This window comes from Xylona heveae (genome assembly GCF_001619985.1).
Source record: "Xylona heveae TC161 unplaced genomic scaffold L228scaffold_9, whole genome shotgun sequence".
Lineage (NCBI taxonomy): Eukaryota > Fungi > Ascomycota > Xylonomycetes > Xylonales > Xylonaceae > Xylona > Xylona heveae.
In genome coordinates, this window is record NW_017264201.1 from 907,609 (window position 1) to 933,814 (window position 26,206).

At 47.8% G+C, this 26,206-nt stretch overlaps 14 protein-coding genes and 1 non-coding gene across 15 annotated transcripts; 5 read left to right on the forward strand and 10 right to left on the reverse strand.

Annotated features, from left to right (window-relative positions):
- Positions 1–847: 847 nt before the first annotated feature.
- L228DRAFT_249625 (hypothetical protein) lies at positions 848–1,376 on the forward strand. The gene has a single exon (XM_018333128.1). It carries the CDS (start codon positions 943–945, stop codon positions 1,165–1,167), a length of 225 nt encoding a protein of 74 aa, XP_018186363.1. The 5' UTR covers positions 848–942; the 3' UTR covers positions 1,168–1,376.
- Positions 1,377–2,500: 1,124 nt separating this feature from the next.
- Positions 2,501–3,367, reverse strand: L228DRAFT_202126 (BRCT domain-containing protein; the record flags this gene model as incomplete). The annotated part of the gene is made up of 2 exons (XM_018329640.1): positions 2,501–3,181; positions 3,302–3,367. Coding segments are annotated over 2 exons (747 nt in total), but the record flags the coding sequence as incomplete, so codon positions are not given.
- A 1,024-nt stretch (positions 3,368–4,391) lies between these two features.
- L228DRAFT_212959 (nucleic acid-binding protein) lies at positions 4,392–5,020 on the forward strand (the record flags this gene model as incomplete). Its single annotated transcript, XM_018329961.1, has 3 exons — positions 4,392–4,473; positions 4,590–4,854; positions 4,921–5,020. Coding segments are annotated over 3 exons (447 nt in total), but the record flags the coding sequence as incomplete, so codon positions are not given.
- Positions 5,021–5,092: 72 nt separating this feature from the next.
- On the reverse strand, positions 5,093–5,587 carry L228DRAFT_179944 (hypothetical protein). Its single transcript, XM_018329557.1, has one exon. The coding sequence runs from the start codon at positions 5,416–5,418 to the stop codon at positions 5,164–5,166; it is 255 nt and encodes an 84-aa protein (XP_018186366.1). The 5' UTR covers positions 5,419–5,587; the 3' UTR covers positions 5,093–5,163.
- A 168-nt stretch (positions 5,588–5,755) lies between these two features.
- L228DRAFT_256638 (MUS38-like protein) lies at positions 5,756–9,599 on the reverse strand (the record flags this gene model as incomplete). Its single annotated transcript, XM_018333930.1, has 9 exons — positions 9,062–9,599; positions 8,800–8,887; positions 8,678–8,748; positions 8,576–8,627; positions 8,053–8,529; positions 6,902–7,991; positions 6,418–6,804; positions 6,142–6,285; positions 5,756–6,028 (listed from the first exon to the last, which is right to left on the reverse strand). The coding sequence occupies exons 1-9, from the start codon at positions 9,288–9,290 to the stop codon at positions 5,756–5,758; spliced, it is 2,811 nt and encodes a 936-aa protein (XP_018186367.1). The 5' UTR covers positions 9,291–9,599.
- A 118-nt stretch (positions 9,600–9,717) lies between these two features.
- On the reverse strand, positions 9,718–10,083 carry L228DRAFT_270092 (hypothetical protein; the record flags this gene model as incomplete). The annotated part of the gene is made up of 3 exons (XM_018335364.1): positions 9,718–9,798; positions 9,868–9,956; positions 10,032–10,083. 3 exons carry the CDS (start codon positions 10,081–10,083, stop codon positions 9,718–9,720), a joined length of 222 nt encoding a protein of 73 aa, XP_018186368.1.
- A 937-nt stretch (positions 10,084–11,020) lies between these two features.
- L228DRAFT_249629 (hypothetical protein) lies at positions 11,021–11,927 on the forward strand. Its single transcript, XM_018333129.1, has 2 exons — positions 11,021–11,102; positions 11,228–11,927. Exon 2 carries the CDS (start codon positions 11,458–11,460, stop codon positions 11,707–11,709), a length of 252 nt encoding a protein of 83 aa, XP_018186369.1. The 5' UTR covers positions 11,021–11,102; positions 11,228–11,457; the 3' UTR covers positions 11,710–11,927.
- A 60-nt stretch (positions 11,928–11,987) lies between these two features.
- L228DRAFT_270094 (hypothetical protein) lies at positions 11,988–14,101 on the reverse strand (the record flags this gene model as incomplete). Its single annotated transcript, XM_018335365.1, has 5 exons — positions 11,988–12,059; positions 12,118–12,126; positions 12,283–12,759; positions 12,808–13,185; positions 13,244–14,101. The coding sequence occupies 5 exons, from the start codon at positions 14,099–14,101 to the stop codon at positions 11,988–11,990; spliced, it is 1,794 nt and encodes a 597-aa protein (XP_018186370.1).
- Positions 14,102–15,133: 1,032 nt separating this feature from the next.
- On the forward strand, positions 15,134–17,740 carry L228DRAFT_249631 (WH1-domain-containing protein). The gene is made up of 3 exons (XM_018333130.1): positions 15,134–15,661; positions 15,734–17,336; positions 17,402–17,740. The coding sequence occupies exons 1-3, from the start codon at positions 15,452–15,454 to the stop codon at positions 17,449–17,451; spliced, it is 1,863 nt and encodes a 620-aa protein (XP_018186371.1). The 5' UTR covers positions 15,134–15,451; the 3' UTR covers positions 17,452–17,740.
- Positions 17,741–17,959: 219 nt separating this feature from the next.
- On the reverse strand, positions 17,960–18,086 carry L228DRAFT_t108. Its single transcript has one exon. It is a non-coding gene; the product is annotated as a tRNA-Leu (tRNA).
- A 793-nt stretch (positions 18,087–18,879) lies between these two features.
- L228DRAFT_212991 (cora-domain-containing protein) lies at positions 18,880–20,598 on the forward strand (the record flags this gene model as incomplete). Its single annotated transcript, XM_018329963.1, has 3 exons — positions 18,880–19,296; positions 19,364–19,989; positions 20,088–20,598. The coding sequence occupies 3 exons, from the start codon at positions 18,880–18,882 to the stop codon at positions 20,596–20,598; spliced, it is 1,554 nt and encodes a 517-aa protein (XP_018186372.1).
- A 331-nt stretch (positions 20,599–20,929) lies between these two features.
- L228DRAFT_284744 (hypothetical protein) lies at positions 20,930–22,301 on the reverse strand. Its single transcript, XM_018336258.1, has one exon. It carries the CDS (start codon positions 21,990–21,992, stop codon positions 21,222–21,224), a length of 771 nt encoding a protein of 256 aa, XP_018186373.1. The 5' UTR covers positions 21,993–22,301; the 3' UTR covers positions 20,930–21,221.
- Positions 22,302–22,789: 488 nt separating this feature from the next.
- L228DRAFT_180078 (hypothetical protein) lies at positions 22,790–24,236 on the reverse strand. The gene is made up of 2 exons (XM_018329558.1): positions 24,095–24,236; positions 22,790–24,042 (listed from the first exon to the last, which is right to left on the reverse strand). The coding sequence occupies exon 2, from the start codon at positions 24,039–24,041 to the stop codon at positions 22,905–22,907; it is 1,137 nt and encodes a 378-aa protein (XP_018186374.1). The 5' UTR covers position 24,042; positions 24,095–24,236; the 3' UTR covers positions 22,790–22,904.
- Positions 24,237–24,284: 48 nt separating this feature from the next.
- Positions 24,285–25,269, reverse strand: L228DRAFT_249635 (hypothetical protein). Its single transcript, XM_018333131.1, has 2 exons — positions 25,230–25,269; positions 24,285–25,123 (listed from the first exon to the last, which is right to left on the reverse strand). Exon 2 carries the CDS (start codon positions 25,105–25,107, stop codon positions 24,622–24,624), a length of 486 nt encoding a protein of 161 aa, XP_018186375.1. The 5' UTR covers positions 25,108–25,123; positions 25,230–25,269; the 3' UTR covers positions 24,285–24,621.
- On the reverse strand, positions 25,061–26,038 carry L228DRAFT_249636 (hypothetical protein). The gene has a single exon (XM_018333132.1). The coding sequence runs from the start codon at positions 25,628–25,630 to the stop codon at positions 25,205–25,207; it is 426 nt and encodes a 141-aa protein (XP_018186376.1). The 5' UTR covers positions 25,631–26,038; the 3' UTR covers positions 25,061–25,204.
- Between the last annotated feature and the right edge of the window lie 168 nt (positions 26,039–26,206).

A 26,206-nucleotide genomic window follows, 5' to 3' on the forward strand; every position in this document is an offset into this window, starting at 1 on the left:
AGCGTAAGAATGACCACAGGTCTGCCTCCCATGATTAGAATTCTCATATTTCCACCGTATCTCCTAAGGATGGACATGAGAGTGATTGAAAACAGATCAGCATGCTCGCTCCATTGCTCCATTATTTCTTTCAAACACTCATACTCTCTGATCAAAGCAAAGGACTGCAACACAGGATATTGATAGAAATTAAGGAAGGAGTTCTGGGGGAGATACAGTTCTGATGGTTGAACCACCAAAGAGCATTCAGATTGTTGTGGGGCTGGATAAACCAATAATGACCAATTTTTTACGGCCAATGATGGCCCACACCCAGTTGATATCGAGATCTCAAGGTAGGACTGCTGCCTTTTGATTGCGACCAGGTTGTTTCTTTAAGCGGTGTTTCTTGTGAAGAACTTTGCAGCTTATCCGTCGTTCAAGCGCAGTCGTTCGTGGATGAGTAGGCGGAACGCGCTTGGCCAGAAAGCTAGAAGAGTTTGTGCCCTGAGATTTCGCTGCGTCGCAAGCAGCTACACTTGTTTGGTCATACTGATGCTGGAGAGGCGAGCTGTTGGGCCCATATTGCTTTATATTGTGTATTTGCATCTTACGCAGAATGCGTCTACGTATCAGTATCCAATCGAGAGATCAGCAACCTCGTGGCACAGCGGTTCAAATTCCCTGATAAAGCTCATGTAATGCATGTTGTCAGAGGCAGATCGCATCAGCACCAAATCATTGTGACTTGACGAGATGACGTGGGACGATGCTTTGGGAGCTTGTACGAGAGGAGTGCTGTCGCCTGTGGCAGGTGAGGCCAGAGCATCGAGAGCGGCTCCGGCGCCCCATGCTTAGGGACAATGTCGGCCAGGGATGGAAAAGCTGTAAATTGTTAATGTACCCCTCTGCTGTAGCTAGGAGACCACCACCGCGAGCCCGTCATCTCTACCAATACTGTCGATGAGGTTGCTGTGGTCGTTTCTGTCGCTGTCGTCTCCTCCGTCCTGGTCGACTCTGCTGTCCCGATTGCCTTTCAGCGCATCCACAAAGTGTCAAGTACCAGAGCGCTATCACAATCTCCTGGTTGGTTTTTTCGTCTTGACTACTGGCACTGCCGAGATGAATTGTTCAGTGTCAAGCTGTGTAACTACTTCCAAACTTGAGATAGAAAAGAGTGGGTTCTAGATAAAAGCTTCAATGAGACATCAATCATATACGCAAATTTCCATGAAAGAGGGATATAATGTGTGTTCTGTATAATGCCAAAGTTTCTCCGTGAAACGCCAGCGAGAAAGTATGAAGGGTTTATGCTGAGAAAAGAAAAAGACTGAGGCCAAGAGAGAGGAAGATCCGGGGTATTTATATTCTTTTTAGGAATTTGGTTGCTGCCTGGCTCGGTTAATGCAAGAAATTCATGGTGGAGATTCATTGTTCTGTTGTGATATCGAAACATATGCTCAAACAATGATTGAAGTTTGGTGATTGTGATACGTTTGACCGGGCGTGAATGTTTGTGGTCACTATTGCATTAGGCAAGAGACCAAAAGTAGAAATACACCAGAATCGTAGTTTCTGAATGTGTGGAGAAAAGACAGGATTGCAATCAACTATGCGTATCGCGAGGTAATAGAATTAGTGCAGGTATATTTTATTAAAGACTTGATTGATATGCTCCTGGACATTACCATGCGAGAGCAAATAGCGCGGAAAATGCGAAAACTACTTGATGGATTGATAAGTCATGACGAGGGTATGGGTGATAGGACAAAGCGACAAAGTTTGAAGACCCGGGAGATTAAGTACAGGTGATAAAAGGTATGATGAAGAACTGATAGTAAAGAGATGTTGCCGGCTCGAGATATGACGGGCAGGACTGAACAGCCTATAGAGCTACTTCGTCAAAGCCTTCAGGACTATTCCGTTGTTCGACGCTTGCTTTGTCTTCTTCTTCTTCTTCCTGTTCTGGTGCTGCTGCCTCAGATACTTTTGTCGCGGGTGTTTCCTCGGCAGGTGTAGCTTCAGAAGGGACGGCTGCTGTCTCAGCGGCTTGCTCTTCGCCATCCTTTGCCACATCTTCGTCTATTGTAGCTTTCTGAGAAGCAGGCTCTGGCTCATGAGCGGCTCCATTCGTCTTTGATTCTTCGGGCAACTGTTCAGGGACTTCCTCTGGTTTCTCTTCAGGCGCTTCGTCCTTTGGTGGGGGTAGCGGTGCTGATGTCTCGGCTTGGGCCTCTAAACCATTTGGAGTAGACTCAGAAGCTTGGGCCTCTGGTTTTGGTTCCTCCGGTTTCGATTCCACAGCATTAGAAGCAGCCGGGGGCGGCTCTTGTTGTTGTTGCTGCTGCTGTGGCTTAGGCGCGGGCTGTTCCCGAGGTTGCTGGGACTCTTGTCGAATGGGTAGCGACCGTTGTGAAGCTTGCGCCGCAGACTGTTGTGACTGGGACATTTGAGATGATTGCGATGCTTGAGATTGATGACCCACGCCTTGACCAATTTGTCGTAACCTCGGATCTGCATTGAGATAGTATCCCCTAACACCGACGACTCTGCCCTCACGTTCGCATCCTTCAACCCACTCCGGTCTCACGACTGGGATATTCATCTCCGTCGCACGTTCCCAAGGCTGTCCTCTACCCTCCGTACAGACGAAATGGGTCGTGTCTATTCTGACGGTATCGATCATCTTAGCGCCAATGCGTTCCACTGCTGCTTGAAGGCTATCCTTGAGTGGCGGAGGAAGGATGCCTGGGGTGACAGTGATACCAGAGAGGTCAGTCATCTTGTGAGTCTTGACAGAGAGCTTTTGACTCGAATATGTGCCCGCGCTAGTCTTAAGCACCAAATGGAATGTGTACGGTGTATCCACGGCCAAACCGCTGATCTTGGTCGACTGTATTTCAAGTGGCCGCGGGATATTGCCTGCTTTGCTGCCATTTCGGTAGAGGCTCAGACTATGTAGATCCGCTGAGGCAAGGAAAAGAGGATCCCATTCTAGAACAACAGATGTCTGCGTTGCGTTGCGACAACGTAGAACTGGTGTTGCGGGCGATTGTTGTCCGAAATTAGTGTAGATGTCCTTTTGGAGACGTGTGAAAGCTTCGCGGGAAGCAGTTTCAGCATCAAAATTCCGTGCGACAGTAATGTCGACGATAGAGCCGGAGGTAATATGGGGAGGGAGAAGAATGGAGGGAAATTCAATCTGTTTTCATTCGGTGGTCACAATCAGCACTGATGCTCCGCAGGGGCTATCGTTCCTCTGGGGACAATGCAACCGTGGTAGTAAGGGAATAATTGCACTCCCAAGGGAATCCCAACTTACCAGACGTTTGTCCTCTGTCAGAAGCACAGCGACTCCTGCGTCGACCTTTCCCACCGTCAGTGAGACCAGCATGATGCAGGTAGTTAATTGTGGAAATTCTAGACGGAATAAGCTGTAGATGGAGCTTCTATGTTTATCGCGGGTTTGCGTATGCAGCCAACATGCCTCCCGTCAAGGTCCCATTTCCGTTTTGGGAAATATAGACGGAAGTTGCCGCGATGCTCATATTCCGGAGAAGACATATGCAGGGCAAAATTACAGCGTTTGGTATATCATGCAGACACCGTTATAATCTTATGTCCTGAGCCATCAGGTCTCATATTATGTGTTTCAGCAGTCGTCTTATTAGGACAATATTGTTGTCAGCGTCAATAGGGCACGGTGACTTTACTGCGGCGCACTTTTATACCTACGCATTCAGGGAAAGTTGTATCACATGCTTGAGAAGCTCATTCACCAAAGGGCAGCACATGTTGGTGATTAAGAAGAATAAAATAATTTGATCATGATACTTGCAAAATCCAAGACTGTTCAACAACCTTGAATGCAATGATCTCATATGGCATAACATCATTGCTGCTGTGAAAAGTGTCTCTCTCCCAGAGAAATCACGGACGCTAACCCTAGCCCTCGGCCACGTTCCATGCCGGAAGAGGCATAGTGGACCAAAAAAATGTGGGCGAAAGAGAATTATGGACCCAAAGGAGACTCCCCCACCCAATAATCTTCTGTTAATCACTTTTGACCCGCCACCTGTGACAGCAACTTCGTCTTTTGCCGCCTTCGTCGTCTCGACTCATCGATCTCATACGCAGACTCGAACGACCCTTCTCCAAACTCTTTCAAAGCAGTATACTGCTCACAGGTCACCATGCCTAAGAACAAGGGAAAGGTTCGTTGCCCCATATCATTTTTTTTTATTCTGCTATATCTATATTCGCCGCCGTATTTTCTATTGTATAATTATGCGGCTTTTACAATATTTTGTCTTGTCTGCCGCCTAAAAAGCAGCTACCCCTCACATGAAGCTTTCACATAAAAAAGAGAAATGTTCTACATATTGAGGACCAACAACTAATACTCCGATCTACAGGGAGGTAAAAACCGCCGCAGAGGCAAGAACGAAAATGACAACGAGAAGCGCGAGTTGATCTTCAAGGAAGAAGGCCAGGGTGAGTTTTTTCTCCCCTCTTCTGTACCGCCATACCCCACCGTCAAGCGGATTTTACGAACAGAGCGCCGCATCATTATTTTCGAGGACCAACGAGGACTAATTTGTTTCATGCAGAGTACGCCCAGGTTGTCAAGATGCTTGGTAACGGCCGTCTCGAGGCCTCCTGCTTTGACGGCGAGAAGCGTCTGGCGCACATTCGTGGCAAGCTCCGAAAGAAGGTCTGGATCAACCAGGGTGACATTATCCTCTTGTCCCTGCGTGACTACCAGGACGAGAAGGGTGATGTGATCATGAAGTATACTTCGGATGAGGCCCGAAGCTTGAAGGCTTACGGTGAACTTCCCGAGGGTGCTAAGATCAACGAGTCCGGAGGGTACGTGTTATCCAGCTTCCTAGTCGGATGGTTCGAAGCAAGAAGATTGAATGATGCTAACTTTGAATACAGCTACGACGAGGCTGCCGAGGACATTGGCTTCGAGTTCGACGAGGACCGCGACGAGGACAGCGAAAAGAGCGACAAGGAGCTCGATATTGACGACATCTAAACGCCTTATGGCAAACCGCTCCGCCATCCCGTCGACGGCGATGGCGGTGACGGTACCACTGATGATGGGTGCACATTCCTAGCGACGTCCGTACATCCATGTACGACGTCGCTTGCCCATCATCAAATCTTTTCAGGGGCTGTTTACGATGATACCTTGTTCGCATTATTCGCAAAGAAATTGCCGATCTTGCGTTCGCTGATTTTGGACTCGCCCTTGTTCCAATGCTTCTTTCTCTTCTCGATTATTTTTTTAACGACGTTTGAATGATGCATTGAGAGATTGGTCATTACGAAAGTTGCAACTCTGTATGGATGGAATGGGTAAAAAAGAATGGGGAATGCAAAAATTCGAGGCACAACGGCGTTCGATGGGTTCCTTCGCACCACATGATGCATAGCGGATTGGTTCCTGGGCGGGCGCTCTCCATGCCTCTTATTTTTCTCATTTTACTTTTTAACTCTTTCTTTCCAGCATCGTCTCTGTCGACTTTACCCTTAACGATAGATTATTACTCCTTATTACTCCGAACATTTTCTCATTCTCATGTGATGTGATTTTTCTGCCAACCCCATATACTTGAGCCCATTCTTACACCGTTTGTTACCTCTTATATTGACACCCTGGTAAATCGTATAACTATCAACTCTCGGACATTCAGCTCTGCCCAATCCTCCTGGAGATATCGACCTCCAAAAGAATCTTCGTCCCCCAAATGGACCCAAAAACCTCCAATTAGTCAAACAAACTACGATTGAAAAACCTCCACACCTGGCGCCCAGCCTCTTTCCCAATCAACCTACTAATATCCTCCTCTTCCATATTCGCTAACTCGTGCACGTTCGCCACGTCGAGGATGAGCCGATTGAGATTCTTCTCCGTGATGCCCGGAATAGCACGCAGCATATCCTGCGGCGTCTGGTTGAACGTCTGATCGGACGGGTCTTGGCCTGACTCTAGATCCAAGCCAATCTGGACTGCCTTGATTGGATCCGGTTCCTCTTGGTTCTTTTTGAGTTCCTTTATTTGGGAACACAGATTCGTCAGATGGATGGATGGACGGGAGGTGCTGGCATGGAAAAGGGAAGGTGAAGCAGGGGAGGGAGGGGAGAAGGGCATACCTCAAATATTTCGGCCGTTTGATAAGGCGACGACGACCAAATCACCTTGAGCCGAGGGAAGGCGAGGGTAAGCAGGACGAGTTTGGACTGCAGATCGGAAGGATTGCTGATGGCCGAGGGGTTGTGTAGGAGGTCTGCGAAGGGCTTTATGCAAGCGGGAGAGTGTCAGTCACTTGTTCAAATCTTAGGACATGGGAGCACAGCGGGGATTCTGGATATATGTGGAACCTTGAATTGGGATATAGGGTTAAAGCAAGAAATAGGGGGAAAGCGCACCTCCAGCGTAAAGCTCTTGTTCTGGTCGAATTCGATCAAAAGCATGGGATTCTTATAATGCTGCAGCATTGTTTCGGCTTGATTGTACAATCTGCCATTGTTAAATGAAGAGATGAGATCGCGGATAGACTTCCGCTCCACGCATATATTTGGACTGAGAATGTAGTCGCCGACTGTTAATTGGCAGGGGACAACGACGATGCTGCGTCCGTGAAGTAGCGAAGGAAGGGAACTGCGGAATTCACGGGTATCTACGACCACACGAGGAGGCTGGGCAGTAGCTGCGAGACGCCCGCCGCCTGCGATGCGTGTGTTGACTGTGCGGAGGAAATGTTCTTGCGGGTCGTCGATGCCGTGCGCGTCGAGGGTGAGCGTGACGGACATGCCCTGAGTTGATAGTCAATTAGGGCTCTGAAACGTGGACGGACGGGGAAATGGGGCGGGGGACGCATGTATTGGTATTAGGGGACGGGGCTGGACATACCGCTCTTTCCTTGATCAGCTTGGTGAAGGAGTCCTTCTCACGTCTCACTGCGCTGAGATATCGTTGCTCTTCTACAGATCCGCCATAATACATGAAATATACGCGCACATTGCGGTCTGTATGTGAGCTCCGATACACTTCTATTCGCCGAATGAATGCCGAGTCTGGTTCGTACATGATCACGTACCGCGGCTTGACCTCCTCGAGAACATGTTCGTCCATGTCGCCGTCGTAGGGATGGACAATGAGAAGATCATTCATCTCATACATTTCGAACCAGTCATCAATGTCTATCAGAGGATCGGCCGCAATCTCTTCCTTCTGGAGCTTTTCTGCCCCAGTTGGCTGTATCTCGGCCAAGAGGCCTGCTACATGCGCCTCCGTGTCCTGGGCTAACTGGATACTACCGTTTGCCGCGCGCCCAGGACCGGATGCTGCAGATGATCCTCCTCGAACACGGCGCCGCTTGTTGGGTGGAGCCTTGGGTCGAAGGCTGGGTGTTCCGCCTTGCCGGTCCGTTGCACCCTCGAGAGCTTTTTGATTTTCTGCAAACAGCGAGGCGCTGACCTTGGCAAAGTCGCGCTTCCAGTTGAGATAGTTCCGAAGAGCTCGGCGCATCATAAATGCAGCGGACGGTCCGCGCTCTTCATCGTCGTCTGACTCTTGCTTCTCGACGTCTTCCGGTCGAACGTGCATTGTCTGGAGATACTCTCTGAGCTGGCGGCACGTTCCTTCGTCCCCGCACATGATAAGAATAGTACCGTTGGAGTCATCTCGGGGTGGTGGATTGAAGTACGCGTCACGCTCAATCTCCTCGAGAATTTCCGCCAGTAACGCCCACTTCGGTTGCTCTTCGAGCACCGGACTAAGTGAATCCAACGATGTTGAATTGGCATTATTTGCCACTTCAGCTGCATTCACCTTTGCAGTGTACACTCGGCGCTTTGCTGTGTCAAAAAGAGTGTGAGCTGCATCAAGGAAAAGCCAAGGGGACTGATTTTGTCGCGTCGAGCCAGGCGGCGGAGAAGACGCAGCCAAGATCGTATCCAAATAACGGTTGAATGCAACAGCGTCATATGTGAGCAAGCAGCTATAGTGTAGTTAGTGTCTGCAGTAGATGACGCTTGGAAAAGGTTTAGGATAACACGCACTGTAAAATAGTGCGCAAGACACCGAGATCATTGACAATTTGTTTCGACTTCCAGCTAACGCGATGCCAGACCGGATCTAGTTGTCTCCGAATAATAGCGTCGAAATTTTTATGTAACGCGCTGTCAACGTTCCAATCATCCATTTCCAGGCCGGTGTTCGACTTTTTCAATTCACTGATGCTGACTTCTACGCATTCGAGGACAGCATTCTGAATATCCCTCATGGCATCAGTCATTGGCACTTCGAATTCGATCACTTCTGCTTTTTTCCGCCCCTCAAGCGCCTCAGCTACAGTAACATGAAAGCGTGGCCATAAAGAGGGTTTCCGGAGAAAGAGATTTCGCATCATTGATGCCAAGGGAGCGAATCCAGTAGTGAACGGCTCAGGGCTATCAGAAAAGGCTTTGAGAAACCCATTCTTATTATGCTGCCGATAAATACGGAGGATGAACGCTTCCAAAGAGGTTGCAATTACCCTGGAAACAATTAGCAATATCGAGCCATGCGGTTCAATTATCATACCTTTCAGCGTGTAATACTATGATTCCCGTAACTGTACTCGGGTCAAGTAGGCCTGCATCCGGTGTTAGTCAGTGGTAGATTGTTTTGCCTTTTTCGACTCACTTGATAATAGATCAACAACAAGGATTCGAGATGTGATTCCATATATTCCACCCTCGGTATACATTTTTTCTCTGGTCATCATAAGTATCACTCTGCAACAGCGAAGTCACGCTTCTGCTCACCTCTGACCAACATTTACCAAGTCGGTGTTGATCAGCCGGAATCCCCTCGCCATTGGCGAGTTGCTGATGGCAGCATGTTCGGCCAATGCTACCCCAGAGTCAGCACGCTGTTTCTATCATACGATGCAACGGAAATGGAACGCAACAAAAGCAACATGCATTGGCCGCAAGAGGAAGAAAGTCACGGGTTATGTCATGAGAATTTATGAAGCAATAAAAGACAAATTCTAGAAACATGATAATGGAGAGGTTGACGTATTACCTTCGCCAATCCATTCTAATTCTCGATCGTCCGCACCGATTACAAGCACAAGGTTCTCTCCAGCAGCATCGTAAGAATGCAATAGGTTGGTCACGACCCGGAGAAGGCCTAGACCGCGAGCGAGAATCACCAACTCATCTTCCTGGCGAAGCTCATGAAAGAGATCTTGCTGGTAACGCAGCGGTAAAGAGAGCTTAACCGGAGGCAATCCGTCATTCTCCGCCTGCATTTGTCTGGATTTACGGTTCCATAATCCTTCGTCATGTTCATTGTTTTTGGAGTCGGATTAGAGCGGCATAAACCCCGGATTACCTAATCCTGTGCATAAATCTTGCGCCACACTGCATAAAGTTTCGCGAAATCTCCAGATTCACCCTTCCACGTCATAGCTGATGAGACCGTTTCGACGTCAATCATTGCAAATAATCATCTGATAATAATTCTTCGACGTTAAATTGTCCCAGAATTATTTGAGATCATCGAGAGCACAAATATTTCAGAAGAAGCAATATTCGGGTTATTATTCAAAATAATGAAGATGAAAATTAAAAACAACTTGAGATTACAATACACATATTCGTTAAGAATCAAAATATCATGTTCCCATAAGAGAGCTCATATATATGCCCATGCAATCGTTCCCAAACGACTCAAATCTATTTGTTGAGCTCCTCACTTCTGGCCTTTAGCTCCTCCTTGGATGCCACAGGTGGCAGATCTTTGGCCTCGGGGATTACCTTGACGAACAGTCTATATCAGCAACTGCGTAAACCTGCAGAAGTGCCATGTGCAATAGGAAAACTCACCGGACCAGGGTTAGCCTGGAAATCCTTTACCTCAGCCTTGACCTTGTCACTGGCAGTCGACTCGGTATTCTTCGAAGGTTCCTTTGCGACTGTCCATGAGAAAGGAGACGTTAGCATTTACCAAGAGCAGCGAGGAGAATCAGACGATAGTTATCTAATCGTACCCTTATCGAAGATACCGCTCTCGGCAACTTCCTCGGAGGGGAGAACGGGCATTTTGAGTAAATGAAGGATAGATGCACACTTGATAGACTCTGATAAAAGAGCTCAAAGTACAAAGTATGAAAAGAGATAAAAGAGATGCGCGTAACAAATTCTGGAGAGTTGGAATGGAGTGCACACGAGTATATATGCAGGCAGCAGGATGACGGATTACCAAGGATGGTCGCATGACGTCGCTAGACAACTTTGGTGGGGGAAAGTCATTGGCGGGACGTTGACCGGGCATGCTGTTGCTGAACGCGTCAACAGGAATTGTCTGTCGATTCTAAGGAAGATAATCTTAGGTACTTTCATCTGAGTGAGAGTTTGTATTTTGTATCTTTGACATTATTTCATCTTTTATTTGGGAAAATCTGACGTGGATAAGAGAAAGTCACAGGACACACAAGTCGTACTTCAGGTTTAGGGAAATGTACGACTCATGTGCATCTCAAAAAAAAAAAAAAATAAAAAAAAAAATAAAATAATTGGTCGCTGCTAGAAAGTACAGGCACTTCTTCCCCAGCTTCCAGTACTGTCTGCCATTTTGCCGCTCTGCATTTTCCGACATAGTGCTGATAACTTGATACTTCATTGCTATTCCGTACTTTTACGTTGCTGGCCCCGCGACAACAAGTCGGTCCACGTTACTAGTGGGCGATGCCGCTTCCCACTCAGCCTTTTGCATAGAGAAGGAAGACTCCACCAATGAGCCCGGCCTCAGAGGCGCCTGCAAATAGTCACCAGAGTTGCCTATTCATAGGATAGTTACCAGTTGTTACAATCTGCTACCATCCAATGAAGTCTTTTAGTTTCTCCAAAAAATGTAATGTATTCTATATATTACACGTCCGCGGTTAAATGTCGTCGGAAGTGTTTTTACCCCGCTCACGCGTGCCCGGGGCTTTGCCTTTCACCTATAAAACTATAAAATAGCCAAATGGTGTAGGAACTGTTCATATAGGTAAAAGGGATTAATAGACTGCACGACTTAAGAACGTCTGTTACCAACCAGGTCTCATCTCCAAAAGTAGGTATGAAAAGCCCCTTTTTTACGCCTGTGCTTTTCTCTAAGGGAAGAAACAGCTCACCCTATTTTTTTCTTTTTTTTAAAATAAAAATAGTCTTAAAGATATTCAAGAGAAAATGTCTTATCTAGGAATACCAGGCGTGTACGATTGCTTCGACGAGATTACTCCCACGGCCCCCGAGTCGAAAACCACTGCGTTGTGGAACAACCTACTCAGATACAAGTTCCCAGTCGAGCAGTTCAAAATTGAAACGGAGGCATGGCTTGACGACAAATCGCGACCGGATATATTGGTTGTAAAGGTCGTCTGGGGCGAGACTGTGCCACGCGGAGATTTGTTGATGGTGGAATGCAAGCCAATGGCCAAAGATCGACCAGCGGAATGGGACGCGGCTGCTGAACAATTAGAACATTATCTAGAGGGAAACCGCAATGGCCTCGGTAAGGGCGTATACGGTGCGGTTGCAATTGGGCTCAGAGTCCAGTTCTATGAGTTCATTCCCGGCAGAATGCAGTGTATCTCCGAAAAGCTCACAGTCACCGACCGTTCAGGGGCTGAAATGATCGAACAACACCTTGAGAGAATGAAATGCAAAGCACCCGGAATCTAGACCACATGATCAGTGTTGCAACCGAGGAAAGAGTCTCGCAAATTTGAAGAATACAAGATTTACATGCTTTCTATTCCCGCAAAATAGCCGTTTTGAAGCCGTCAAGCCGACAACATATATTTTTATACATTTCTCTGGCAAAAGATGAAAACAGTCAGTCTTAGGGGCAGTATCAAAGATCGATAATAAAAATATGAAGCCATCTAGAAGATAGATATAGAGTGCGATTGCTAAAGCAGTGGTACGACTGTAAATACCCACAATCAGTACTGCCGGACTTATGACGTAGAGGTTGTTTCGAAATTTGCAAGTAAACAATCGTACAGAGCGTTGTAAATCCAGTATAACCACTTGTAATATTTACATTAGTATTTCTGAAGTGAAAATGGGAATTTTCACAAGACTCACCTTGCTGGTCTGTGGTTTGTGTGAGTATTGCTCGAGCGAACACAAGCCGCTGGAAATATCACCGAAAATTATTTTGCGTCGCGATGTTGAAAATTCTAAACCCTTCAGGCACTTTCGATCATATATTCTACTTCCAATAAGCTCGTAAGAGCAGCGAACCCCTACGCACTCTTCTCCGAAAGCCAGATCTTGCTCCTCAGTTTTCCTGCCATCTCTTCGGAAATCTGCAAGAATGCTGTCTAGTGTCTGACTACCGTAGCTGAATTTCATACCGGTTACCCGTCCATGGATATTGATGCATACTGCAATTTTGTGGACGTTTTCCATAGAAGCCGATGATATGCATGCTTTCCATAAGGATTGTGCTAAGTCTTGGAGGGCACTTCTTGGAATGTTTCCATCCCCTGTTACATCTTGCTTCGAGACAATTGCTGGAGCACTTAAAGATTCTGAAAGAATGCCAATGGTTTTTGAATATGAAGCATGGGGAAAGAACCTCGAGGAGTGGCGGAAAAGCCCATATACACCGGTAATAATTGCCTCCCCCTTCTTGTCTAGATCCTGACCTGTAGTATTTGCTGTGAGAGGAACTAAAGGCGAAGCTGAGGTGAAAACTAGCAGCCGTTGGGCATTGGTGCATAGCTGTACAGTCAGAATATCAAGTACTACAAGTCGGCAAGATAGACTTACCATGATTGTTCCAATGCCGTGATCCATCTCCACAGCTTTTAGAGTGGTAACGCGTTCACCACTTGGGCCATCAATGACTCTGCAGTAACATGTACCAAAGCAGGAGCCCCATCGCAGTGAATGGCCATCACAATACATAAATTCCAATCCAGTAATAGCTTCGCGGTCGTTCGTGTAGAATGCATTTATTTGGACTAACTTTCCCAGAAGTCCTGCTCTTGGATTCCCAAAATAACAAAGATGTCGAGGCTCTGCATCTTGTGGTTGGAATTTGGTAGAAATGTCAATAGTGTGACAAGTTGGTAAATGTGGCATCCACAGTGATGGAGATTCCAGTTGATCTTCCGGTCCGATTTTGACTGATTTAAGTTTAATACTCTATAAGAAGTTAGTATCTAAGGATTTGCTGTTGCAGGATTGGTATTGGCTAACTCACATCAAATTCAAGATACAATATGTCACCTTTCTTGTATGGGCTTAGACCCTGATACGTACAAGGCCCAGACTTCTGACCAGCGACATGCGCTTGATTTGACTCACATCCTTTGAATCCAAGGCCAATAAATCCGCCCTCTTTCCCAAAGAACATAAATCTGCCGGAGCAAGGACCTCCAGGTAGGAATTGAACTGGCTGGCCACGAAAGTGGTTTCCACACGAAAAGGAATCATCGTTGGATGACCATAGGCCAGTGACAAAGGTTGTCTGGCCGACATAGAGCAACGAGACATTCAGAGGTGGGGTTGGTAAGGCAATCTTGATCGATCTCCTTGGATTAGTTGCCAAATTTGACGAGATGATGTCTATTACTTCGAGGGCGTGTTTCCCTATTCGATGCAGATTCCGCAATGACGCAGCAGCTGGTCCACTTCCATGCGTCACAACTTGTTTCACGTGCTTATAGTTGACCTCAAATGTAGGGTTGGCCTTTCCTCTGATAAGTCCAGCGTACGGCATATCGGATTGAAGGCGACTTTTCCAAAAGCTTGGGGGTGTTGCGAAAAATGCCGTGAGACTCACAGCTCTTAGTCGATGCAAGTCTGCTGTAGGTAAGTATTGAACCACCTTGGAAACGAGCTCTGGGGGGAGTCTCTGCAAAAAGTCCGGTTTCGAGGTAAGCTTGGTCAGGTCTTCTTTCATCAATGGTGGACGATAGCTTTCCAAACTTTCCCAGCAGGCTTGGAGAGGATCTTGAAACACAAAGTCTTGGCCTTCTCGATCGCAAGCTGGAGTGTGACGTACAAGGTGTTTGTCACGCTCAATATAGGTAGCAGCAGCTTTGTCTGCCTCGAACATTATCGAGAATGAGATGTCTCGAAAAAACATATATAATGCTTGAGGAATGCCGTCCAGCCCTTTCGCTTTGAGAACGGTCGAAAAGATCTCAAGGCATGCTGAATGAATGCCGAAATTCGCTGTCCCATCAGGATTTTGCCCGGCAGCATAAGTTTCTGTAGGCCCCTCGAAGAAACGTACTCTCCGTCGATATATTTTTTGTGTCTCCATACCATGACCGTCCCATCTTACTGTTAGAGGTGTCAGTAGATGCGCTGTAAATCGATTGGGATGCATACTAATATGCATGTCATTCATCCACTCAATCTCCGTATCACCAAGGTCCATACCACACATGTAACATCTGACAACATGATTGTTTCCGATCATCTTACGACTCCATATGATTCAATGATCAAACAGAGCAAGGATGATGAAAGGAAAAGTTAGCCAAAGGACGTTGGAGGTGGACAATTGAAAATTATATTATATAGCATGTACCCACGACCCCTTGCGTGACACTAAAAAGCATGAAGGTATTCTAAGCTTGTCAGAGCCTGAACGAGCAGACACAGCGTCCAAAACGATAGACCGGTATCTTCAATCATACCCGTTTCAGCCTTTTAAAGATATCTGTTTGGATATTAAATCTACTATACTGCCTGGCCGCTGAGCGTCAACTCCGCTTACAAACACGACTTCCTGTCTTCTTATATAAACGCTGGCGTAGGATGCTCGTCCACACCGCAAGTGGTGCAGGGTGGTCTTTCAAAGCTTTACATTAAATTTCTAGAGACATAAGCTACTTGAATGCTTCTATAATACTTTGGTCTTGTGCCACTTGAAACGTGATTGGGATTTATGGGGTCGGAAGGGGACTTCGTTGGTCGATTTTCCCCCGCAAATTAGCCAAGCTGCTGCGCCACAGCATGTATATCGGTTGTGGCTTGGCCAGCCTTGGCCGCATCACTAAGTCACCCACTCAACTTCCCCCCCGAATGGTGCCCAAGTATCATCGTGTATCTTTCTACATCGACCCCTCCGCTCTCCTTTGGCCTTCACCCGTTTTGTCCTTTGTCTGCAGGTATCTGCTCTGCAGGGAATCCCTTGTCTCGAGGGTTTTATTTCGCCTTTGATTGAGGGACGATCTGTCCCAAGGGGCATTGTTTCCTAAAGGGAGAGATAGCCGTAATCACGTAAGGTCAACTATAGTCACATCCGTCATAATACTCCGCTCGACACAAGCTCCGTTTACCACCTCTCACGCGATTTAAGCTCAAATTCAAAGAGAGCGCGATACATACCTTGAGCTAGGCTCATCCCAATTGTTAAATACAGATCAATTCGTGTCGCAGGTCGCGCTACGTTACGATGCCGTCCATTCTCTCCGACGAGGATAAGGAGACCGTCAAAAGGACGGTCCCAAAGCCCGCAAACAAGATTCATGCCGTCGCCGTCGCGCGTCTCTATGTGGCCTATCCGAACCGACACCGATGGACATATTCGGGGCTTCAGGGAGCGGCTGTTCTAGCAAATGATCTTGTGGGAAACACATACTGGATCAAGCTTGTGGATATTTCGGTAGGTCTAATGGAGCGGAAATGCAGAAATCGCTGACGTCTTGTCAATTTATTGGACTAATAAACTTTCCAGCCTTCTAGTCGTGGTGTAATTTGGGATCAGGAGATATACGATACATTCTCTTACAATCAAGATCGGACCTTCTTCCATACGTTTGAGTTAGAAGATTGCCTCGCTGGCTTGTCCTTTCTCGACGAAAAGGAAGCGAAGCAATTTAAGAAGAAGATGGACGAGCGCGAGAAGAATGCAAGCAAAGCGACGAGGTCCACTCCGTTCAATAATGGCGTAACTGCACCCAGCGGACCTAGCGGCAAGAGTCACAGTCGTTTTGGTATTGGGAGCCTGCTGCACCCGCACAGACATTCTTCCGCGCCTTCTCAGCCACCAGCACAATCGATCATTCCTCCAAAAGGATCAACCCCGGTTGAGAGAAGCCCAGCTCGAACAAGAAGCAGTTCCTTGGATGACGTTGATCCGACATGGAAACCATTGTTGAACGAGTTGATGGAGATGGGTATTACACCTGATCAAATCGAGGCGAACTCGGAGTTCATCAAGTCGTACATTGAGAGCAAAATGGCATCTGGCGATGCCAATGGCATAAATGGAAACGCTGGCGCAGATCGGAGAGAAAAGGCACCCCCGCCACCGCCTCCAACTGCTCCGCCTGGTTTGGCTAAGCTCGATACCATCAGCCCACAAACTACCGGGAGTACAACATCTTCTAAGAGAGGACCTCCGCCTGCGCCGCCGCCAGCTCGACGAACACGCCAAGAAGCGCATGCTATACCCTCGCCTCCCCCAGCTCCGTCACCGCCGCCAGCCAAATCCCCGCCTCGACAGCCTTCGCCACCCCGTGGGCCTCCCCCACCGATGTTCAGGGCTCCGCCGGCCATTCCAGATGCTGGAAAATATGCACACGCTGAACCGCCAGCGCCTCCTGCACGGCAGCGTGCTACCTCCAATGCCGCCCTCACAAATCCTGGCCCACCTCCACCTCCACGGCCACCAAAGACACCTGTCGACGATGCCGCGGACTCCAAGCCCAGATTCGGCGTGCCACCTCCTTTCCAGCCCTCATCCGTCCCACCACCACCCCCTCAAAGGGGGGCTGTTCCACCGCCGCCACCTGCGCGGGACAGCCCAACGATGCACACGGCACCCCCTCTCGCACCTCCACCTCCACCTTTGCCGGTCAAGTCCCCTACATCCGCTGCCCCCATACCGCCGCCACCTCCGCCGCCACCTATGCCTGGAACCGGTGCAGGAGGGCCACCAGCACCTCCACCACCCCCACCCTTACCAACTGCTGCACGTCCGCCTCCTGCTCCTCCTGCTCCCTCAGGCGGAGCCCCGCCTCCACCTCCATTGCCACCGGGCCGTGGTCCGCCCGCTCCAGGTGCGCCACCCGCACCTCCCGCGCCCGCGCTTCCTCGACCAGAAGGTGGAAGAGGGAACATGCTTGCCGAAATCCGCGGCGCTGGAGGAATCGGAAGTCTCAAGAAAGTTAGTGACGCCGAGAAGAATGATCGCAGTGCAGCGTCAGTTGGCGGAAATGCGGGTGGAGGCGGTGGCGGTGGAAGCTCATCGCAACCTACGTCTGGAGCTGGTGGTGGGATGGCTGGTGCCCTAGCCGCCGCACTCAGTGCGCGCAAAGCCAAGGTCAGCCAAAGCGGTACGTATCTGCCTCTCTACTACCGAATCTTTGTATGGTAACCCATTTTGCTAACAACGTTTTAGATGACGAGGATGAAGACGACGATTGGGACGAAGAACCAAGGAGGAGGTGAGCTAAGTCGTCTCTGTTCTGAAAATGTAATGTGGAGATTGTAGGAGGGATCTCTCGCCGGTGAGACTAGATTTGGTTCGGCTTTGCTACCTTGCTCTGATAAGCGCGCATCTCCAATTTATTCCCCGTTTGCTGTTTGGCCCCTGGTATTACTTCTGTTCAAGGATATCACAAGTACCAAGCTTGACGATTTCTGGGCACATTCAGCTTCCTTTTACGCTCTTCTTCATATTCCCGGTGAAATTTCGGAGCATTTTTTATGTAATAAAACCATGATTACAAGCATTCTCTCGTAGTGATACACTATGTTCCATTTGTCTGACTTGCCATCCAGTAATGTGTTTCATCTTAATTTATCCTACCATCATACGCCTTTGATACAAGCCCTCAGCTTTAATGGGTTGAAAAGATAACAGAAAAGATGTTCAGCCTGAAGTAAAAAAAAAAAAAGGAAGGTATAAAGAAAAACAAATTCAGCAGCCCAAAAAAAGGAAAAGAAAAAATAATAGTGGATAGAGTGAGATTCGAACTCACGCGGGTTGCCCCATGAGAAACCTGATAGGCTTTTGTGCTCACGTTAGGTGAGCAAGATCCTAGATCTTGAGTCACACGCCTTAACCGCTCGGCCATCTATCCGATTGTTGGTTTATAATTCGGTAAAATAAAACTTGTTGCTGAACCGTTTGTGAAAGACAGTTGATGGTTGGCTTTTCCCTTTCAGACTTTCCCCAACGGAGATAACGGATCCTGCGATGATGACCAGTATCCAGAAAATCAATCCTAGCGACTTTATTATTTTTCGTACTCATGTCACGCCAGAACATCACGCTTACAATTCCTGAACAAGCACGACACAGGCGATACAGCTCATAGAAAAATTCTACTTGTGAAGTTGTACCACTTTGCGCAGTAGGCTTTCGAGCAAGATTGTCGCCGGTCGAAACAGGCCGCGATGAGGGCCACTGTGCATCGCGGTGCAAGTCCAACATGTGTGCCATCGTCTGCGCTCCTGAAATTTCTCAGATCACAAGCTGAAGGTCTCTGCTTCTCGCCATCGAATAAATCTGTGCAACATTCCCTCGGCCTTTTCTGCTTTAACCGGGACAATGTGACACGGAATGGGTCCGAAAAGCGCTGGCCGAGAGCCAGCTTTGACTGCGCCATCCCACACGCTTTTGAACACCAAGGAACTGAAACAACTCGGAACCTGAATGCAAAGGCTCAATCTGCTGTTCGAAAGGCTTGGAGAAAACCTAGCGCTAGCTTCTGGGAGAATAAAATCTGGACACCGCGTTGCCGGAACACGACCTACGCAAAAAGCTGGGAAAGAGACCAGATAGTATTTGCGCCATTCTCATCGCCGTCGTCGTCGTCATCGTCGTCGCCACAAGCTTCTGCGACTTATCCGCAGCCATTACAAGCGTCTTTCATGCCCTCCGATCTTTTCTCTCCAAGAAAAAAACAGCAGCAGAACAAGCCAGAAGTACCGCCCGGTCTCTTCACGCCCTCCATCTCGCCGCTCGCAACTTTACGCCTCACATGTCCTACAGCGAACCTTTCTGTCCGCCACTCCTCATCAGATACCCGTGTTCCCTGGCTGCGACGTCTGTTCGAATTCAAAGCGGGAAAGAAGGATAAATATCCCGCGCGTGGCAGCCGGCATCAACTGTCTCCGCCCCGGCCCAGTTTTCTCGACGATGGTACCGAAAGTTCGATTTCAAGCGCCGGACGCGGCCTGGCGCTCAAAGCTCCAAACGAGCTGAAATTAAGATGCACTGAATTTGACGAAAATGGAAACGTTACTCTCGTGAACGGAGAGTTTCGAAAAGCTGAATTAATCGCAAAGGTTCGCAACTATCCCTGGTTTCATTCCCCTTCTCGCTCTAGTGATGCTAACTCCAATATCCCAACAGTACGGTTTATTGCCTCGTGATCTCCGCAAGATCGATTCCTCCTTACTCCCAAATATTCTCGTCCGACCATCAGCTATTCTCATCAACCTTTTACATCTTCGGGTGCTCATCAAACACAACCGGGTCCTTGTATTTGACGCGTACGGGTCTACAGACTCCTATACCCAATCTGTATTCATGTACGATCTGGAAGGCAAACTACGACAACGCGGCGAAGGATTGGGCGGGCTACCATACGAATTCCGCGCTCTCGAAGCGGTACTCATCAGCGTGACTACCGCATTAGAAGGCGAATTCGAAGGCGTCCGCGAACCTGTCGTGCGTGTCCTGCGCGAGCTAGAAGAAGACATTGACCGCGACAAGCTACGGCATTTGCTCATTTACTCCAAGAAACTTGGCACATTCGAGCAGAAAGCACGGCTCGTTCGAGAAGCTATTGACGACTTACTCGAAGCCGACGACGACCTTGCATCCATGTATCTCACTGAAAAGGCCAGCGGCAAGACCCGCGGCGAGGAAGACCATACCGAAGTCGAGATGCTACTCGAATCATACCATAAAGTTTCTGAAGAAATCGTCCAAGCCTCGGGCAATCTGGTCTCGAATATCAGGAACACTGAAGAAATGTAAGTACTCGACCCTGTTATTTCTAGACCCAATTGCTCTCTCTTTAACCCCCCCCCTCTCCCCTTTTCTCTTCCAGCCCGCTAACGAATCCAAATAGAGTCAAAGCCATTCTCGACGCCAACCGCAACTCCCTTATGCTCCTCGATCTCAAATTCTCCATTGGCACACTCGGCATCGGCGCCGGTGCCTTCGTCGCCTCGCTCTACGGCATGAACTTGGAGAATTTTATCGAAGAAACAGACTACGGCTTCGTCACCGTCAGCACCTTCGCCACCGTCGCCGCCATCGCCGTCTGCTATACCTGCCTCACCAGACTCCGCAAAGTCCAGCGCGTCAGCATGTGGGGCGAGCAGGGCAAACGCAGCCGCGGTTCCTGGCGAGATATTGATCCCTTGCCGCCCCTCACCGACCACGGCCACGCCGCGCTCAGTCGCTTCGAGAGACTGGAAAGTATGCGCAGAGCGCAGCAGCAGAAAGTCGCAGAGGCTGTTAGTACTGGCGGTGGTGGGGGTGGCGGCACGGGCGCCACTGGAAATACAAGTGACAGTATGCGTGGCGGTCCGGCCAGAGACGTTTTTGATTCGCTGAATCCTCTTGGAAAGAAGTGATTCTTCGGTTAGTACTTGAGAATTTTATATTCTTCAAAGTATTCTTCAACAGTCTAGATCTGGTTTTTTCTTTTAAGGGTCTAAAATCTGACTTCTTTATTGAAGGGTCAGAGAGCCGGTTTCTTCTTTTAAGCGTCCAGATCCGGTCTCGGCCATCGCGATCATCGGGAAATGGGGACAAAACTCCACTTAATCGTTTTATATCCATGTCATGACTGATTCGTACCATGTCGTCTCGAATCATCACATATCTGGCATGACGTACCTTATAGTATAGTCCGGCACAGTACAGGACGCATTACAGGATAGTATAGTACATACATCCGTACCTGGCATAGCATAGCATAGCGTTATATCATGCATTTAAATCGAAATAGAATTTACGAATATCTGCCTTATCTCTCGCTGTCTGTCTTTCTCTCTGTCCTTTTCTCTCTCTCAGCTGTAGTTATATCCAGCGGGCAGATGCCTTTTCCATTACTTACAACAGCCTTAGAAGGCCAAGGATCATGACTGAGTCGGTTGTCAAATACCTCATGGCCATCAACTCATGCCATTATCCACCTCTGAGCATCCACGTCTATTTCTTTCTAACATGCTAGCGATCTGTGGGCCTCTGGAAATCAATCAAGTAATTCTAAAATTTTACTTGCTTCCCGGCAAAGTTGATCCGTAGACTGATACTGCCCGGTCCAACACTTTTCAATAATTCCACCAAAAACAAGACCGCTCACAGATGGAAGTGCATTGAGCGGAGGCAGCTCAAACCCTGTTTCCAGAAGATCGCACTCGTATACCCGCCAGGCCTCGATGGAGTAGATGACACAGCCCAGGTGAAACAGGTCAACTTTCGCCGTCAGGCCACCATCATTAGCAGTTGCAATGTCGTCGTCATCCGCCAGGACTGAACACTGGCCAAAGTCCATCATTTTGAGCGACTGGCTATCATCCGCAATGAGCAGGTTTCGAACGGCAAGGTCATAGATTAGTATTTTCGAATCATGAAGGCTGTGCACTGCTTTGAGAACGGAGGATATCCATTTTGCTTTCTGTCGTCTTTCTGGCTCTGTCGCTTGTTTCTCCATGTATTCTTCAACAGTTCCCCGCTTGTAGTAAGCCAGTAAGATACCGTCATCGGATATATCGATGCATGTGGCAATTCCGTCGCCGCAATGTCTTACTCGACTGTAAACTCTTTTCTCTATGGCGAAAGCGAACCGGTTGCAGTCATTCCGGTATTCAATTTCCTGGCGATCCTGCGCAGCCATATCCGCGGTATCTTCGACTCGTGGAATTTTTAAAGCATACGAGCCCCATTCTAAGACGACTCCAAAATTCCCTGTGCCAATAATTCGCTCTTTCACTCGTGTCCCGTCTGGTTTTAAGAAGAACATGTTTTTGGAGATTTGCACAAGTGACCAAGTGAGGTCGCACTGCGTTTGCTGTTCAATTGTGAGAGGTTAGGGCTGATAGGTTGATTAACCAATGCATAGATTGAGGTCGAGGTCGAGGTCGAGGTCGAAAGTCAAAGTAATAGCATTGGAAGTCTAGGAGCAACGACTGAATATCTGGCATTGCTTATGCTAAAATTTCCCCCTTCATGGGAGGCTATCCACGACACGCGGGGGGATAGCTCGGCACCTCAGATATTATTGTTGCCCGTATTGGGCAGCATGCCCTTACTCAGGCCTAGGGATTTGAGGAAAGCCTAGGAGGTAACTATGTGTGTGTATAAGGAGGAAGAGGGTGTATATCAAGTAACTCCTGTCCCTGTACTCCTTCGTATCACCTGAGCAGAGCCATGCGAAGTCAGCAACCCCTTGTGCGTAAAGAAGCCAGGAAGCTTGCGGCTTGGCAGATGGTGTACTTGATCGTCCAGACTTTGACCGCGCCGTCCTCACTGGCGAACTATAGTTTACCTACCTGAGTATTCTTCTTGTTGGTCCGCTAATACTCTCAGCAGCGGAAAGGCTACCATAGCAGCGGTGCGGGTCGAGGTTCTAGAGAAGGAGCAAGGCACTTTAAGGCGGGTAAACTCGACTACAGAAAGTACACCACGACAACTACATGACCACATCGATTTAGGTTTTATCAAAGATATACAAATAGTTAGAACGATTGAGTCTTGTGCTAAGGGAACATGGTAGGATACTCAAGCTATCTGAATGCTAGCTAGAGTGTGCCTTTTCTACAATGGCTTCCGCTTCCGCTTCTGCTACTGTTGTTTGGATTGTCGCTGCCGCTCAGATAATCGTTCACGGAGCCGAGTCATGATGATTGATGTAATCGAGATTGAGCCGAATGAATCAGATGTCAATGTCGAGGAGAAATGGAGAGTTCTCCTGACAATCTTCCCTCTCCATATCTAGCTTCTCTTCCATACTTAATTGGCACTGTATGCAAATGTCTTCGCATGCAAAGCCATGTGTCCATCTTTCACAATCTCTTTGCAACGCTCGCTCTTTCTCTGATTCTGGGTCATCAGGGCTGAACCCGGCCTTTATCTTCTTGACGTGCTCTCTCCAGAGCTCATTCCATGGGTTACGAGACCAATACTGGGTATACGGAAACGACCCACATAGGCGGCAAGATCTATCGAAATCAAGAAAGACGAACTGGTCCTCATAGAGAGGAGTCTGGTCTTCGAAAAGTGCGATAAACGTTTTCGGTGTCCAGCCATCATCAAGCACCGCGCATTCTTGTATCGCAAACTCCTCCAGATTGACGTTCAAGTATTCTAATAAAAACCGAAACCACCAGAAGCTTAGCTGTTCAGCCAGGGCTGCTCTTGCTAAAGTTCCTGGTTGTGTTGTCCATCTCTCTAGCTCGAAATTGTAAAAGGGTTTGGTGATAATAAAATGTATGTCCTTGATCTCTTCCAAAAATACTTTAAAATTGCTAAAACCGTATTTTCTTACTTCACTTACGAATGTCTTGGTGCCGTCATCGTATTCAGTCCGGTCAAGACCTCCCCTTGCCACCTGATACATATCTGCTTTGAGAGATTCGTCATTGTAGTACTGACGAATCTCACGTACCAAATCAGGGAGGTCTACAAAGCCGAGGAGAAGAACTTGAACAATAAGATCCATCCAAGAAGGACCTTCATCCGAATGTTGGAGATTTCTAAGCAGCCAAGAGCAAGGCCGAGATGATCCGGCCTCGTTATGAGTAGAGGCACAAAATTCATTGGCGGTGAGGGTTTCTTCCAGTACAAGCATCGTTTGAAAGGTGGAAAATTTGCTTGTTGTAGGACAATCAATAAGTATTTGATTTCTTTCAAGCTCTGTCAGGGCGAGCAAAACCCTCCTCTGCATGTTGTAAGTCTCATAGTCGTTCTGGACCTGAAGTTTATTGAAACGGCAGAACATGTAAGGGTAAGATCTCTTATATCGAATACCTAGCGTCACACAGGGGAAAATTGCTGTCATTTCCCAGGGCATCCTGAAAGTGTGTCAGCCTAAGGATTGAAAGAATTAAATATATCTCGACTTACAAGGCATGCTCCCCGGTTCTGGCTGTCCCATCTGCTCCGTGTTGCAAAAGAAGTCTTATTAACTCAGGATGAAGGTTTCCAGCTGCAATCTATGTATACGTTAGCTTAGAGAGCATTGAAATATTTTTCTCTTCCTTACATGTAACAGCGTGTATCCGTCGGAGGACACGTCAAAGGGTGACGCAAGCCCCTGAGCAAATAATCCCATTACCCCAGAAATATTTCCAGTCGCACATAAGGCAAATACAGGAGAGTTATCCGGAACAACCTTTGCGTTACGTATTAGCTATCCCGCTTTCCCTAATAGGCAGCTACTCTCAGAGAGGTTTCGGGTTTTCACATTGTACACCCGCAAAGCGGCTTTCCAGCCAGTGTAGCTTGATTTCGTAATGCTTGCAGTGAGCGCCGAGGTTATACCAAGCCAAGTCAGCCATGATGAAGGCATCAGTTGGAATGACGTTTCAAGAACAAATTCTTCGCCTTCATACAATCTTCCGTCCTTATTTGCAAAATGAGATTTCGCCTGTTTATACTTTTTTGATGAGAAATGCATGAACCCAAGTATTGTCCTCATGTTCCAAAAGTCTGCCCGACTCAGCGTTTCTCGTGCACGCATCCGTGCAACCGATGACCTCCCATAGTTGACTGATAGCGCATTCTCCATCATCGTACTGTTGTTGTTGTTGCTGACCGAGCCTTCGAAAGATGAAATCAGCAGGCAGTATAAAGGATTTTATTACTATGGATGGTTCACCTCCTGTGTTTTGTTCGAAGCTTGGGGCTCCTGAGCTCGTAGAGAGCGAGCTTGATATTTTCTGGCCACAACATTTCCCCCGATCAATATCTGGAGCCCTTTTGAGGAGATCCGAAGGACACGGAAGTAAATGATTGATCGCATCCTTGCTACAATTGAGAGGCTCTGCTTCGTAAGTAGGATAGGAACAAACACTGATTGCATTTGTTAAATCCCGAACATGCATAGCAGCCAATTGTTGCACGATTGTCTGCATCATTTCGACTTCCTGTAAACTGTTGGACAGAAATTTAACAGAATCAGAATGCATATCTGAAAGAGTGAGATCAAAATGCAGCGATCTCTCTTGGCGGAAATCACCATGGTGAGCGGTTAACGTACTTCACTGCCAAAAGCAAGGTACTTTTTGCTTGCTCTAGTTTGCTCTCCAGTTTCTCGAGTTTTCCCTCTCTCCTCGCTGCTTTGATTCTGGCCCGGATCCGCTGTACCCAATGCATGTCATCTACACCTCGTTCGAGGTCTTTGACCACGCTATCCAGAAAATTGACAGCCCGCTCACATTCAGGTAGCGCAGTCAATAATGCCTGGTCATTATTGCAGATATTGCCGACAGCCTTGATTTTGATCAAGACAATTCGAATCACAGTCAAAGCCGAATTGATTGTAGCCAAATCTTCAGGAACTTCATCCAGAGAACGAAGGAATTTCTGAATCTTGTCGACAGTTTCAATGAGCTGGACAGCGACCCCAAAGCAACCAACAACACCTGTTGCAATGTCCATGACAAAGATCCCTGAAGAAATAGAAGATGTAAAGGAAGTTGAAAGAGTCAAAAGTTATGACAAAAGCGAGCTAGAATTGCTGCAGATTCATGGAAATGGTTAAATTTGCTTCGTAGCTCAACCACGGAAGGTAGAGAAGTGCGCATGTTCACAGCCCTGCTGCTGCACGTCTCAGCCTCGTTGCCTTACCCAAGCCATGGCCCTATCAGAATTGAGAGCGGTCGAAGGCCGCTAAGCCTCTATCCTTTGCGACATCCATGTATACCGGCTTGATATCCTCATTAACATTGGCTCCACTTGCGTACTTAGAGTGATCTGTTTGAGGGCAGTTGTTGAATATTCGAGCAAAATCGAGATACTTGAGATGTTTCTCTATTGACTCCGCTCCCTGCGACATCTTTGTTTTTTAAATGAGCGTACTCCCTGTAGCTTAAGGATAAGTCTATTGCCTTGGGCACAATATGTCGTTTGTATGCAATACTTTACGCTGTAATAGCTGAGGATTCTCGATGTCAGTCCATTAAAAAGTCTCTGTAGCGGAAAGGCTAATAATATAGCTGCCGCCCTGCCGCGCGG

Coding starts and splice junctions, on each gene's coding strand:
- L228DRAFT_249631 (XM_018333130.1), top strand. CDS start 15,452: ATGCCGTCCATTCTCTCCGACGAGGATAAGGAGACCGTCAAAAGGACG. Junction 15,662..15,733: donor TCAAGCTTGTGGATATTTCG/GTAGGTCTAATG, acceptor TAAACTTTCCAG/CCTTCTAGTCGTGGTGTAAT. Junction 17,337..17,401: donor AGCCAAGGTCAGCCAAAGCG/GTACGTATCTGC, acceptor ACAACGTTTTAG/ATGACGAGGATGAAGACGAC.
- L228DRAFT_180078 (XM_018329558.1), bottom strand. CDS start 24,041: ATGCCCTGGGAAATGACAGCAATTTTCCCCTGTGTGACGCTAGGTATT.
- L228DRAFT_249625 (XM_018333128.1), top strand. CDS start 943: ATGAGGTTGCTGTGGTCGTTTCTGTCGCTGTCGTCTCCTCCGTCCTGG.
- L228DRAFT_179944 (XM_018329557.1), bottom strand. CDS start 5,418: ATGCATCATGTGGTGCGAAGGAACCCATCGAACGCCGTTGTGCCTCGA.
- L228DRAFT_249636 (XM_018333132.1), bottom strand. CDS start 25,630: ATGGACATTGCAACAGGTGTTGTTGGTTGCTTTGGGGTCGCTGTCCAG.
- L228DRAFT_249635 (XM_018333131.1), bottom strand. CDS start 25,107: ATGATGCAGACAATCGTGCAACAATTGGCTGCTATGCATGTTCGGGAT.
- L228DRAFT_249629 (XM_018333129.1), top strand. CDS start 11,458: ATGGCCAAAGATCGACCAGCGGAATGGGACGCGGCTGCTGAACAATTA.
- L228DRAFT_284744 (XM_018336258.1), bottom strand. CDS start 21,992: ATGTTCTTCTTAAAACCAGACGGGACACGAGTGAAAGAGCGAATTATT.